Source organism: Columba livia, chromosome 8 (assembly GCF_036013475.1).
Source record: "Columba livia isolate bColLiv1 breed racing homer chromosome 8, bColLiv1.pat.W.v2, whole genome shotgun sequence".
Lineage (NCBI taxonomy): Eukaryota > Metazoa > Chordata > Aves > Columbiformes > Columbidae > Columba > Columba livia.
In genome coordinates, this window is record NC_088609.1 from 6,386,035 (window position 1) to 6,400,892 (window position 14,858).

Genomic DNA, 14,858 nt, shown 5'->3' on the forward strand with positions numbered 1-14,858 from the left:
GGTAGATAAGCTCATTAATTTTATTCATATTCAGAGCCCACGGGGTGTAGAGATTATTAACAGAAAACCTTTAAGCATATCCAAATGCACTGTAAAGAACATGCCTAGTTTTCTATGGAGTTGAAAGTATATTCTTTTCCCTATATTTCTGTTCTAATATGCCTACATTTGGTGTCAATTACATTCAAAATACTTTCAGTAAAAAAATATTTGTCTTGTTATTCCAAAAGCAACAGAGCTAAGGGAGAGTTGTTGCAGGGCTGGAGAAGGAAGACAGGCACGAAACCAGAATATTCCCTGTACTACAAGTTTTGTAAAAATTATGACCTTCAGCAGACAAGATGAAATTGAGCCAGCTTGAATAATGATGATAAATATTCTGTGGGAAATGGAATAGTTTACTACAAAAGTTAAAACTAAATTGCAGTGTAGATAGCTGAAAGCAATTCTCCGATTCCTCAGAAGTTTCAATTTCTCTCGGTATGAAGAGAATTGTATGTAAACCATTTTAAAATAATTTAGCTATTTCCTAAAAAGGCAAAAATTCCTAATTTATAGTGATGCTGCACAGGCAAGTCAGCCTTCCTAACACAATTGCGCATCTGCGGTCAAACATTATGTAGAGCCTTCAGGCTGTGTAACAACCCCCACAATTTGCAGCAATTCTCCCTCTCCTTCTCTAGCACTCCCACATTCCCTTTGTCTTTTTGCACCAGTGCAACGTAAAGGAACTACTGCTCTCCCAGCACTAGCACACAGCACCTCAGTTTACAGGTTGTCTGGTTTATAAATCCCATTACTGCCCATCTTGGCTCCTGTTAAACCTCAGCATCCACTGCAGCAGCAGAGAAACCACATGCACGACTCGCTCACGTGGCTGAGATCACAAATTCCACCCGCTAGTTAAGTTTTCCTTATCTGTTTCCTTATCAGCAGCATAAGGAAACGACAAAGCTCTGCCTATTAAAAAGCTTTGTAAATAGCAGGGTAAGAAAAGGAAGAGGTTGATCTATAAAAGCAGAATACAGCTGTGATTTCTTGGGGGAAAACACAGAGAATAATCACTTTCTGCATGCTGGTAACTCCTTGTCATCAGAAATTATTATCTTGTTCTACACTTGTAAGGCATTTGAAGTGTCCCTATATGCTATTTAATGTTTGATCATCTAAAGGAACAGCGAAAGCTAGTAATTAGCATGTTTAAGACTACTAGTGTATACATTACCCAAGTCAGATGGATCAAAAGTGGCAAAATGAACAAAGAACCACTCCAAATTAAAATCCTCAGCACCTGACCACTATGGGAAACAGCTCAAGAAGCAGCATGTAAACATCAGACAGCATTTTTCAGAGACTCTTTCCTCCTTCGACACTTTGATAGGAACAAATAGTCGCTGCTCTTCCGTTTCCCTCATTTGGAGATCAAGCACACAGTCCTCCTGTAATGTATTCTCTATCTGTGCCTGGAAAACTGAAAGTTATATCTCAAGACATTTTCTCCATCAAAATGCAAGGCCATTTCATAATTACAGTTATTGTCTCTACTCCCTACTAGAACAGTCATAGGCACCTCTTGCAAAAAGCTGTAAATCCACACTAAATCCTATTTAAAATGTGTCAAAAAGCAGGAATGACATAAGAAGAAAAATTAATCAAGTATCACAGGTTATCCCTTATTGAGGAAAAAACTTGCACTTGGCAAATCCTCCTGCTCTCGGTGCAGCTGATGCATATGAATACAAAAAACAGTTTCACCACATTCATATTTATAGTTCCAATTATCAAGAAAGATGTCTCCTAGTAGGGAATGCTGGGAAGAATCCCATTTGTTATCCCTGGTTATTAAGTATTATTTTAACATAAACAAAGTTATGCATCACCAAGTTAGCACCGCATGAAAACATCTCTATGCAACCTGTGAAGTACCATAGTCTGCAAAGCACTTGCCAGCACTATACAGGAAACCTCACTGGTCGTACACAACCAGCTCCATCGATCTTCCAGCTCCTGAAGCACCTCTCAACGTGCTGCATTCCTTGCTGAAATTATTTTACTGTGCATGATGAGGTGCGAGTCAGTCGCTGCTCTGAAGTAGGTAGATGTAAACATACCTAAGAGTGAGCTCCCTTAAAATGTGTTGCAGTCCTTCAAGGCTTTTTTTTTTAATTAAAAAAATAAATAAATAAAAATCAAGCTTCATTTTTATTTCTTTTAAGGCAGATAAAACTTAAATTCACAGAGGAATAAGTAAGTGTGGGTTTCTGCTCCAGCTCCCTTGCTGATCGGTGTCCTGGGAGGTCAGTCCTTGCCTTCCAAGCTGTGAGTAAAGACGTTCTGCCGCAGCAACCTCTGCCTGGTTCCCTCTTGTCCCCGGGAGGTTTCTCCTGTCCCCTGAGGGCTGGCTGCTCCTTGCTGCAATCTGTCACTCTCCCTATGAGTTGCACCTTGGTGCTGCAAATCTCTTGCCTGCCACAGCCCACTGCCTGAAACTTTCTTCCCCAAACCGGTTTCTTCCCCAGAGGGGCCACAGATCAACGCTCCTCTCCCCCACGACATATTCATTGGACCCGTTCATTTCTTAAGAGAAGCTTGTCATGTAATTAAGAACCATCCATCCACCAGGTAACAATTACTCTAGCTGCTGTCACACTGTTACTCAATTATGAATGAGGCAATCTAGGCAATTGTGAAAACAGCTTCTAATTCTACAAAACAAGCCTTAAATCTAAGGTGTACCCCCATGGGACACCTATGCTGCTGCATACTCAGCTTCTACACTCCAAGCCATTTGTTAGCCAAGACTCAGTCTGGGCAACATAAAGAATAACCTCCAAGTGTCCTCTTGCATGCTAAATACAGCAGAATTTATCAATTTATGTTTATACCTCTGTAGTATTTCAACAGCAATGTTTTTAACTACTGTGTTTACACCATGTTTAGTAGAAAGACAACCCAATCACTGCTTTCAGACATTTGCATCTTCAGAACAAGCACAAGCAAAATTGTTTATTGTGGGTTATGCCCTTCACAGTGCAGGAGTAAAAATCAATAAATGCGACCCTCCAAAGCGACAGGATTAAATTTTCTAAATTTAGCGACTTCAAAGATTGGTCAAGAAAAGCAAAATAGGATGATGTGAGTAACACACATAAATATGTATAGCAGCGTTCCCGTGCTGAGAAGAAGTGAAAGCCGCTCTCTCAATAACAAGCCCGTTCTGAGGAACAGGCACTGTAAGAGGGAACTGATGTCAGAAGTTGGACACCACACATGGGGAACTCACCCGAGACACGAGTCATCCTGGTGGAAAAATAGCACTGCTCCAGGTCCTCAAAATGAGCTGTGAGCCGTTTGCGCCGCGAGGCCAGCGTGCTGTTATACCACGGCTGCTTTTTGGTCTGAATGGAAAAGAAAGAACACTTCAGAAAGGATAAAGCCAGGCCGGGGTTTTAGTTCAGTAGATTTTACCAAACTATAAAGAACTCATACATTACATACAGAGGGTCAGAAGCATGAAATGACAATAAATGAAGATCTTACCACTATCAACAGCTACTCTTAGGGTCCTATGTTGCAGCCTTTAAGTTGACAAACAAGAAAAGTTGCTTTTAGACAGTTCTTTTTTCCTGAATCTTTGCAAATTTACTAATTTGAGCAGCCTCACAGGCAGGAGAGACAGGAGCAACCCATGGGGAGTCACATCTTGCATTTGTAGAGATAGACAGAGGCCAAGGATACTGAGCTTCCATCTTCACAAATCAAACAGACTGTACAACAAATAACTCACAGATCCCTGGCAGACAGCTCATTAAAAAAAGAAGGAGGTATTTATATTTTAAAGAGTTAGTTACTGAATTATTTCTTTTGAAGCAACTTTCCATCAAGCTAAGCAAATAAGGGTAGAAGCAGAATACACCATCAAGTTCAAAGGTTAATTGAAAAGAAGTCAATGAAACTCAACATTAAAGCCATTTCCAAACCTACTCAATCAGTAACAGTGAGAGACAGAGGAAAAGAATTGAAACCACATGAGCAAGTTCTCCTGAAGCAACAGAAAATACGGTACTTCTCATTTTAATCAGTAGTAAGGAAAAGGAACCAATTTCTCTACTACACAAGAAGCATGAAGAGCACCTTGCTTTAGTTTATATTTAAAAATAAAGTCTCACCTATTGCATACTCAAAGAGGAAACTTCAGAAGATCATCTGAGAACCACCAAGCCCCGTAAGGAACGTCCCTTACCGTGCACAAGGTCCCTAATGCCGCTCAATAACAAAACCCCCTCCACATACAACTCCCTCAGTCCACGCAGGAGAACAGGCTGCCCTCATTACAGCCATCAAGCAAGACAACAAGAACAGAGTTTAAAGCCTATTCAAATTCTCTTTATACCTCTACAAACAGTAATCTAACAGTATAGGGAAAAAGCAAGCCAACCTCCAGATGCCATTTCCTGCACAAAGCCCCTGGCTGTACACTGATGTCATGACTCACACTCGCATGTTGACAGCGCCCACGGTCTGTGCAGTTTGTTCCATCTCAAAAGTGACTTTGACCTCAAAATACAACTAGAACACTGAAAGTACTCCTTCATCAACACCTTTTAAGCACAATTTTCTAAAATTTCACTGCTTTAAGAAATGCTTAACGGAACACTTTTATAGCATCTTCCTATGAAATCTGTGCGCCAGGCTGCGAGGGCTCCAGCCTCTCTGAGCACATCTGGAGTGATGAGGACGACTTCGAGCACCGAAGAGCAATCACTTCAGTCTCAAGTTAAGATGAGCCACCCACAACATGATGATATAACCCACGTCCACATTAAGACTAAATCAATCATGGTAAGTATTTGCTGTCTGTGCGACACACCTCTGGGGTCTCCAGAGAAACTTTGCCCCAGAGCAGGTCTCAGGCTGGCACATGGTGACCCAGCTGTGCTGGGAATCAATCCGCATTAAACCATTTTCATCAGATCCTCCCCAGCTAAGCATTTTAAACTGCCCATGTTTTACCAAAACATTTATTGAGTTTCTACAAAGTCTCCTCTCTGGCTAAAGCAATGCTGGGAAATGGGAGTTAAAAAAAGAGAAAGGAGAGAAAACACAACCAAGCAATTTTTATTCAACTGCTAAAACTACTATGGTTGTCCTACTTGAGGACATTAGTTAGGATTGCTCTGCTATCAAGAGTGATTTTACTGTCTGAATTCCATTAGGTGCTCTGAATAGTCCTCTAACAACTGTGGAAAAGCTTCATGGCTACACAGCAGCTCCTTATTTCCAGCAGAAAAGTACTGACACTAAATACTACCTGCAGAATTCCCCAGGGCCTACGCGACTTGGCCACTATTTACTTCTGAAGCTCAGCTTCTGGAAGAAAACCATCCTGTATCTTTGCAGTATATAAATTTTTCCCTAAGAATATGTTTGTGAGTAATGCACAAAGTAATTATATTGAAAAAGAAAGCTATGCTGTCCATCCTGGCATGGCTTCCTCCCGCCAGCAGTACCCAATCGACAATTTTTGCCACAACTGACAAATGGAAAAAACCACAACTGAATTTATATTCTTCAAAGTGTTTTTATGGTAAAGCCTTGCTGAAATTAGACTACCTTTGAAAGAAGTGTTTAACTTCAAGAGTTCTCTTTCAACTCCCCATCCAAACATATATTAAAGTTTAATTCAAAAATTTGCACTAGAGAGCACAGATCTTGCACTCTTGAGGACAAAAAAAGATTATTCTCACGCAAACAAAGCTGTCATACAGAATGACTAGAAAGTCTCAGTTGTTTGTTTTGTGCACTTAGCAGCAGTACAGCTATGCTATTAATATTGCCTTTGAAATACAAAGAAAAGTACTGAGAGAAGCGGTGTCAGTGCAGAACAAACACACTAAACCATATCAGAGTCCTAAACACAAGATCTCCAACCACGTTTCCCTTGCCCTCTGAAGTGAGGTGGAGCTGCAACTCTTTATTCAAGCAAAAAATCTCCCAGGCCACAGGAATGCCAAGCATTTTTCCACAAATTAACAGAGGGAAATTGCTAATTACCAATTAGATATGCAGCGAGACAAACCCCAAAACCTGCATGCACACATACATACACATCAGCCCAAAATTCAGCTGTTTTTTCTTTATATCAGTTACCCCATCAAACAAGATCCAACAGCACTTCTACCTGTTAATTTCCCAGTTTGATACGCGTGGTCCAGCACCACCAGAGAGCACCAAAAGCACGAGCTGGCGTGTAACCAACAGTCTGTTTGCCCAAATTAAAACTGTTTTAACCTTTTTGAAGCTGTGAGCTGGACAACGTGTCACCTCCCCAGCCCAGCTGACTCACTCCGAGCTGCGAGGCTACGGCTGTGCTGTTTGGCATTCAGGAGACCCTGCGGATCAGACGGTTTGGAGGCTCCCTGCCAAACAGCTTCACAGTACACACAACTTTTTACCCTCTACGTGAATTAATAATACAGTTTATAAGGCCTTAAATGAGGATGAACTGTAAAACAGCTGTACGTTTCTTGTTTTGAAAGTGAAGGCTGACCTGAAGCTATTTAAGTCAATGGAAAGGATCAGGGATTTACCTCCCTTCTGAAATGCTTCCCGCTTGGGAGAAGGGATGAGGAGGGGAAAAAAGAAAATCCCCAAAGATGACTCTTCCAGGGAAGACGGGTGTCCTGGTTTTGTTAAAAAACAAGTTTCTCTTTTAGTGAATTTGCCTGTCAGCTAAAGCCTTCATATTAGCTGCATTTTCCTGGAGAACCACATGCATGTTTGGTAAACATAGCAATGGAATGCGAAGTTATTGCTAAGCATGGATGGACATCTGGTAAGAGGGGCAACGAGAAACAGGTGACCAAGAAACTGACCAACTGTGTATAACATTCCATTCACATGAATACTTCATATAAAAGGGGAAATCACGAGGATCTCGTCCCTTTTGCTTATGGTTGACATTAGGAGAGGACCTTGCTAGTCGTCCCTGCAAACTGAGGCCTAGCGACAGACTGAATCCAGCTCCGGTTGGCTGCAGAGTCCAATCCAGGACTTTGGTTGCCGGCTCTGTACTTGCTGAGGCTTTCAAGATTGGTTTTGTATATTTTGTATTATTTTCTCTATTCTTATTAGTAGCATTAGTAAAACATTTTTAATTCTTCCAACTCTCTTCTCTCTGTCCTTCTTTTCCTCCACATAGTCTGTCCTTAGTGGGAAGGGGGGAGAGGGAGGGGCAAAAGGAGGAGGCGGGGGGAGGAGAGTAGGTTAACAATACATCTGCCAGGGTTTTATTGTCACCCTGCAATCTAAACCCTCAACAAGGGGATAAAGTCAGTTGTCTAAATATATTACTCCATATTTCTTTGATGGCTTGAGGGTGGACACTAAGTCATTCCCACAGCTTGGCTCCAGTTTGCCCACACAACCAGTTAAAAGCATTTGCAAGACTGGAGTTGACTGGTACCCTGGAGACGGACAGAGTTGTACCCGATCTTTGTCCCACCATCATGTTCACTCTCCTGTCTCCCTGTGCACAGACACATGTATTTTCTTACCTGGGAACTGCCACTGAAGCCTGGAGGCTGGCTGTATTCCGTGGAGTCAATAATACTACTGCAAAACCAAAAGAAATAGTCTGCTTAAATCACTATACAACCATCCTTCATCATTTTTAATCTGTTTGCTATTCCCCCCCTTAACATCCTGCAACATACTTGCCTTGGAAATCTATTTTACAGACAGGGAACGAGGTTATTTTTTGTTTGGGATGGCTTTTTTTTTTAATACAGGATTCTGCTAGGGCAGAATGCTGTCACACACAGTTACGTGTAGTGCAATCTAATAATTTCAAATTAGAATGCAAAATCATATCTGTTGTATGAAATATGCAGGATAAGACATCCTGAAAATAACATGCTACCATTGGTTTTCAGTTCTTAAAGAAAAAAAGAAGTTTAATGCCGTGGCATTTGAAACAGCACTGTGAGAAGCTAGAGAAACTGGCTTCAGACAGACACTGTAGTAATTCCAGACATCTCTGAAGACACACAAAACAGACACAAGTAATGAACTACAGAAATAAACTAAATAAATACTGACAGCCAAGATTACTATTATTATAAAAACCTACACAGTATCTATAATGACACAAGGTACCTTAAATCACTGTTTTCAAAACACAGCATACATACACAAACTCATTTAAAGAGCTTTAACTTCCAAAACTACAAAAGCGGCTACCAATATAAGCAGAAAAAAAGGTACGTCAGTATCCTTCTACACAAAATATTTAGCTCTCACAATAAGACATCAGAGCCAGATTAACACACCCTTATCACTCAAATTTAAAATACTTTTGGGACGAGTAAAGGTTAATACACAAGAACACCACTTCGTTAATTATGGAGAACACATTACAACCATCACCATGACTTGTTTCTAAAATTCTTTATAATTCGCTTCTGCTTGGACAGAGAATAAACTATCGGGGTTTGTTAATCTCAGTCTTACTTAGGAGGTAACCTTAGATTTAAGCATTGCCTGGGAAAGCTGCAGGTTTCTTTATAAGCTTCCAACACTCTGATACAGGACTTGGTTTTGTAAAAGACGATTGTACCTATTGATGTTTACATAACAGCTGCCAGAACTGATGTGTAGACCTGACATTTTTGGTCATAAAACAAGTAGTTTGGCTGAAACGCTGGTCAAGGCACCTGTAAGTCTAGAAGGACGAAAGAGCGATACTAATGCTTAAATATTTCTCTGAATGTTTTAAAGCTCCCCTGGAGGTAGAAAGAAGTAGAAACAGAAGATGAGAGATTTATTTTAAAGTCTCATTAGTGGTCAACTTGCAAGGTGAGATTGATTTGGCTTCTATTGCAGGCAAGACAAAAGCTGCAAACCAAGAAAATCTGAGGGATAAAAATCATTACTTGCTGCTAGCTATGGCAAGGAAGAAAACAGCAGAGCTGCTTCAGGCATGGTTGGGGACAACGAACTTTAAATTAGAATGTGGCTACATGAAATAATGAAACACGTACAGCAGGAACAGCGTGAATAAGACACTCGGCTGGAGAGCGATGAAAAAGTACTCTGCTCCGAGACAGGTACAGTGGCAATTAACAGCAAAACACAGAGACTTATAGCGTCTGGTCTCGTTTTGCTGCGGGTTGTCTGGTGATGTAAAGCCTTCAAGAGTGCAGACGTCATCTCCCTAACCAGAATACAAATTCCAAGTCGTTTCTGTGCAGCGCCTGCAGCTGAGTTAACTGGCATCTGCTTGGATGGGTTTTTTCCTTTTAAAAACAGGAAGCAAATAATCAGAAAAATTACAAAAGTTCCCTCAGAATTCTTTCTAAAAAGCTCTAACATTAGGTTCAATTAGGAAACTCAGCTACACTAACATTTATTTTAAAACCTGGAACAACGACAGCAAAAAACCACAGCAACTTGCAAAATATAAAACCCATTTGTTATACCCCTATGGGGGCAGGAGGGGGTAATTAGAACAAATTGAGGGGAAGGAGATCAGGATTTTGATAACTAAATCACAGTTACCAGGCAACTAATTTTTAGATCAGAATCTTCCCCAGAAACTCCTATTAGAGCTAGTTCGCTATTGCTATTACTGCCTGAATATGCAGTCACTGACAAGTTGCTTATTTGTATCTCCTGTTTGCACCATTTACTGGTAGCAAAAATAGCACGCACGCCTGTTCAGAAAAACCAAACCCAGAACTATTTGTTCTTTTCCCTTATTCTTCCCCTCTTGTTCCCTATTAGTACACAAGCCCAGAGAGCTGCAGTGCTGTAAACAAGTGTTGTGCTATTACTCAATTTAATGTTTCATCATACCCTGTACAAGCGTAAGAGAAAACACGTGTTTCTTGAAGCCAAGAATGTATTGAGTGTGATAGCCGTGCTTGTTTTGTTGCTAAAGAACTTATGAAGGAAGATGGGGGAGGCATAGTAATTTCACATTTTGAAGATGTTAAGAGCATGGGGAAAAAAGCTACAAACAATGAAAAGAAACAGAGAATTAATGAAGCAACCCTGTGATTTAGAGGAAGCAGATGAATAAGGGCAAGTCACTAGAGACCAGATAAAACTGAATTCCAAAGAACTCTATTTTCTTGAACTTTAAATTGAAAGGCCAAAGAGAATTTCTTCCTCTCAGCATGGGTCTATGATAACCTTGTACTATTTATAAGACACGTTAGCAAAATTTGATAAAATTATATTTCATTAGCAGGATGTTAAGCATGTTAACAAGTTATATTCCAATGTAAATATACCCTTTGAATTCACTGATAAGTTTAAAAGTCGCTGCAAGTTTAATAACATTTTAACATGGAAGTGAAACCATCTCAAACTACACTTCTATTTCATCCTTACTGGTTCACAGCATCTCTAAAACACGCTTTGGATATTGAATATTTCAGTTAACATAGCGCTGAAAAAAAATCAGCTTATTTTAATGCTCCTAGAGTTCTACAGCACTCTTTCCAAAGAGGAACTGGAGTTACAGCTTTTAAGATACTTTCCAAAATTGACATTTAATGTTGAAAAGAAAGTGAATTTCAAGTGGTAGACCTTTCTGCAATCCGAGTTCTGGTAATTCAATCCAATGGAATTACTCGAATTACACAGAACTGCCAGGATAGGGCAGGGAGAGAAGTTACAAGAGTGTGGCAACAACAGTTGCCTGTTCAGACACTCAAGATCAACTCTTAATGCAGGATTGTCATTGAGGAACAGAAATGGGTCTTCAAGCCAAGAGAAAAAGGCAAACCCATATACCCTAGAAAACCCCAGAATATCCTATTATATCACACCCCTGGGCATGTTGTACCAAAGGAAAAATTTAAAAGTTAAAGACACAGCCCAGATGGAACCAGTCAAGCTAAGACTGGACAAGAGAGAGACTCCATGGTCTAACCCATCAGCATCTCCCAGCAGACATCAGGGGACACACATCAGTCCAAAGTCACTAAAATACTTTGAACACTGTCTTGTATCTTCAAAAGCAAGCACTGAGAATTATTGATGCTGTTTATTTAATTCAGATTAAACAAACAGGCATAAAGGAATAGTAAGAAATTCTCAGTAGACTAAAACCAGTATATGTCTCACACAGCAGATTGTTTCCCTCCCTCCCAATTCTTTCACCAAAACTCTTGGGCTTAAAATGTTATTCCAGTTTTCAGACAAAAAAGTTCTTTGGGAGTTTGTTTGTTAGCTTGGCTCAAGTAACTGAGATACATTTCTACTCGTAAATACAATCTCCTGTTAAAAAAGGGAAAGTTTTCTAGGCCTGAAGACGTCTAACATGTAATAAATTCAGCCCAACCACTGCTCAAGGTTTCCCCAAGCAGCAGTACCACGAAGCAAACTAAAAGCAATCTATTTAATAGCCAACAACCAGAAAACTAATACAACCCAACAAGAATCTCTTCAGCTTCACAAACCTGCTTCTTGGCGAAACAGAAATAACCCATGTCAAAAAACACACCTGCACCCCCAAAAATTAAACAAGAAATGAAGAGCGGAATAACAAACACTGTTCACATCCATCTTGGCCATATTTCTGTTCTTTCCCTCAGGGCCAGCCAGAGCTTCATGGAAATATGAGAGATTCTGGTTCCGGTGTCCAGAAATAGTCTCCTGGTAAGAAATCCCAGCCAATATTGCTGGGCTCCTTACTAGAGCATTAAATCTCCGCAGGGGAGGAAATCTGATAATTTTTTTCTTACTTCAGGGTTATTAGGTTTAGAGCTGCTAATTGCAGAAAAGGTATCAGCACAGTTTTATAATAGAAGTAAACCATTTAGAGAACTCTACTATTAAGATGTAGGAGAGATGATCATTTAGCTAAGTAACTTGGCCCTGTGAAATCAGAGGTTTCTTACAACCAAAAAACATGGGTATAAAGCAGCAGAGCACTTCAAACTCTGGCACTTGCAACTTGGATATAAGAAGCATCTGCAATTTTATCATCAAGAAACCAGACTAGGCAATATTCCAGCAAAAAATCCACATTAAAAACATTATTGGAAAAGCATTTCATTAAATCAAAACAGTCAGTAGATAAACATAATCAATAGGTTGTAAATTTCAAATTTTGAACCCATACCCTTAGCCATTCACACTGAGTGGGGAAGCCAGGGGACACCAATATCATACAAAATTAAGACTTTTCATATGCCAAGCAGAATGGCATAATGTTCAGAAAAGGTAGCATGTATTTAACAGTAATATTTCATACCACAGCAAAGCCTTATAGCTCCAGTTAAGTAATCCACGCTAAATTTAAAACCATCAGCTTCCCGCAGCATCTGGTTTAGAGCAGACGGCACATCCAACTACAGACCCAGATGGCTTTTTCTTCGCTGATTTGTTCACATGAAGTTCATATCAATCCAAAACAGAACAGGAAAATATTACACGGTACTCAAAACCTAGTTTTGCTGGTGTTTTGGGCATGGCATGGAGACAATTAGCAGGTACAGTGCAACACGTACAGCTTGAAATCCAAGCTCTGAGTTGCAAGGTGCGTACCTGTGTGAAGGGGAGGGAGCCTCAAACTGCGGCACCGTGCTGTCCTCGCTGACCGGGGAGTACAAACCACTCATTTCCTGGAACAAAAAGCCACGTTACAGCAAAGCTGACAAAACATTAACAGTCGGCACCTTCTAATATACAGTGTTTGCATAGTAATTTTGTGTTTTTCCAAATACATAACCAATTTAACCTACATATATTCAACTCTCTTCACTATACGTGAACAAGAATTTATTTTCTTTGATTTTTTTTTTTTTTTTTTTTTTTTCAGATATCACTCCAACTGGGTTTCTGAAATCCTACAACTGCAGTGCTTTTTTGCCCCAAAAGAGGCATTTCTGGAGTTTATACTCAAAAAACAAAAGAAAGGATGTGGTTAGCATTCAGTTGTCTTTAACCCAGCAGCTCCTTTAAACCAGGCAGAACAAGCAAGCTGTAACTGCATTTTTGAGGTACATACAAACTTTTATCTAATAGCCTTCACGACTAGAAAATAGTGCTGGATATGGGTCAGGGCAAGAACAGCCACAAGAAGAGAGGGCAAAGGTGGCATTGTGCTCCAGACTTAAAAGAGGATCTATCAGTCTTCCGTGGGGCGAGCACACAAGAGACAAAACCCTGCACATAAACCTGGCTTTGTCACCACCAGACTAAATCACTGCTGTGTACCCAGTATGAGACTGCACCTTTCATCCTCTTTGAGAAATGGAAGCTACGCAGGACGCTGCAGCTCATTAGTTAAGGGGGCAATGGGTTCCAGGACAACACTACTGCTGCTTTTCATATCCCCACTAGGTGCCCATTAGTTGTCAGGTAGAAAAGCAGGATATTTGTGACAAGTGAAATCCCAGGCTTTAGAGGTCAGAACCAAGGTCACTGTCACACACCAGATACGAACCCCAGCTGCAGCCCACCAAAGTGCCTGATTAAACAGCAGAAAAGCAGGTAGCCAGATATTCTTTGAGGGATCCCACAGCTTTGGGAATAACTTCTCCTAGATCTGAAGACCTGTCTTACCACTCTCAAGGAAACATGCTAAGGTATATTTATTTCCCAACAGCCAAGAAGCTTTTAGGGAAATAGGTCTGAAAAACGCTGTTGTTATCTATCAAGCTACAATTTGCGTAGCTATCAGCTGACAGGAAGTTCCTGCAGTTGTCAGTTCTATTTATATTTTGATAATTCATCGGCATGCATATGAAACGGAAGTGAAGAAATCTGAAAGGCTTTTGGGCAATGGCTGGGGGCTCCTGCTGGCTGCTCGAGATGAGCAATAGATGCGGACCTGCAAACTGATTCTCAAGAAGCTTTAAGGAAAGACTATTTAGAGACATGGTGGTAGGAAGCATTCCCGAAACATCAGTTTCCTACTCCAAAACACTGGAATGATTAGAGGAAAGGACCAAGGAGAAGCCTAAAGACTCAAGGGCAGAAAGAATGAGCTGATGGGTTTACAAATACTTGGAGAGTAATTCTTAGAAATCTCAAGAGATCCCTGTCAGTAAGGAATTAAAAGAATTATAATCAGGAGGTAGCAGATTGCTTGTTTTGACATGCAGCAGGAGCTGGTTCTGCTCCTACCCAGTCTCTGCATTACATCTCTCTTGTGCACCCCCCAATACCTCCCCATTTTAAGAGTGGCATGCTACTAAGATTTAAACAACCTGGGCAAATAGCCAGAACACTGCAACGTGCAGAAATCCTAAGTTATGATCAATATACTGGCTGCTGATTTCCAGCAATTATTCTATAATACTTACTACCAACACAAAGAAATGGAAAGACAATTACAGAAGAGCCACGTTTCAACAAAGCTCCCTCTTACCAACCTGCAGCTCACACATATCAACTAAATGAACAAATTAAAGAAAGAACATCTTCTGTTCATTTTCCCATTACTGACTCAAATGCCATAAATTTAACACAGCAGCCCCACAAGCAATGCAGACAGCTTGATGAAAATAAAAAATTGCCAGAGTCAGAACAATGTCTGGGCACCTCACCTCTACTCGTTTAATATCTTCTTCCAGAACACTTAGCTCCTTCTGGATCTGCTCCAATTGCTGTGGATAAGAGAAGAAGAGAAGTCTAAATCAATCTGCACTGCAAGATAAATGTCAATCTTTTCAGAGAGGAACCTGAACTATCTTAACGGCTACACGATTCAAAAGTCACTAGGCAGAAAGTTCATATACGTAGATTAAAATAAGTGTGCACACAACCCACATTTAAGAGAAAGATGCTTTTGTGAAAACAGTGCCAAACAAGAACATGAGGTAGTTTAATATCAAAGACAC

General features: G+C 40.4%; 1 protein-coding gene across 3 annotated transcripts in view; it reads right to left on the reverse strand.

The window, feature by feature from the left end:
* The window catches only part of COP1 (COP1 E3 ubiquitin ligase), a 127,182-nt gene that overhangs the window by 88,724 nt on the left and 23,600 nt on the right, over positions 1 to 14,858 (reverse strand). For all 3 annotated transcript variants that reach the window (XM_065070841.1, XM_065070840.1, XM_065070842.1), the window contains exons 7-10: positions 14,565 to 14,624; positions 12,559 to 12,635; positions 7,557 to 7,614; positions 3,284 to 3,398 (exon numbers count right to left, since the gene is read on the reverse strand). In XM_065070841.1, coding sequence (XP_064926913.1) covers positions 3,284 to 3,398; positions 7,557 to 7,614; positions 12,559 to 12,635; positions 14,565 to 14,624 — 310 coding nt within the window. The remainder of the gene's footprint in view (positions 1 to 3,283; positions 3,399 to 7,556; positions 7,615 to 12,558; positions 12,636 to 14,564; positions 14,625 to 14,858) is intronic.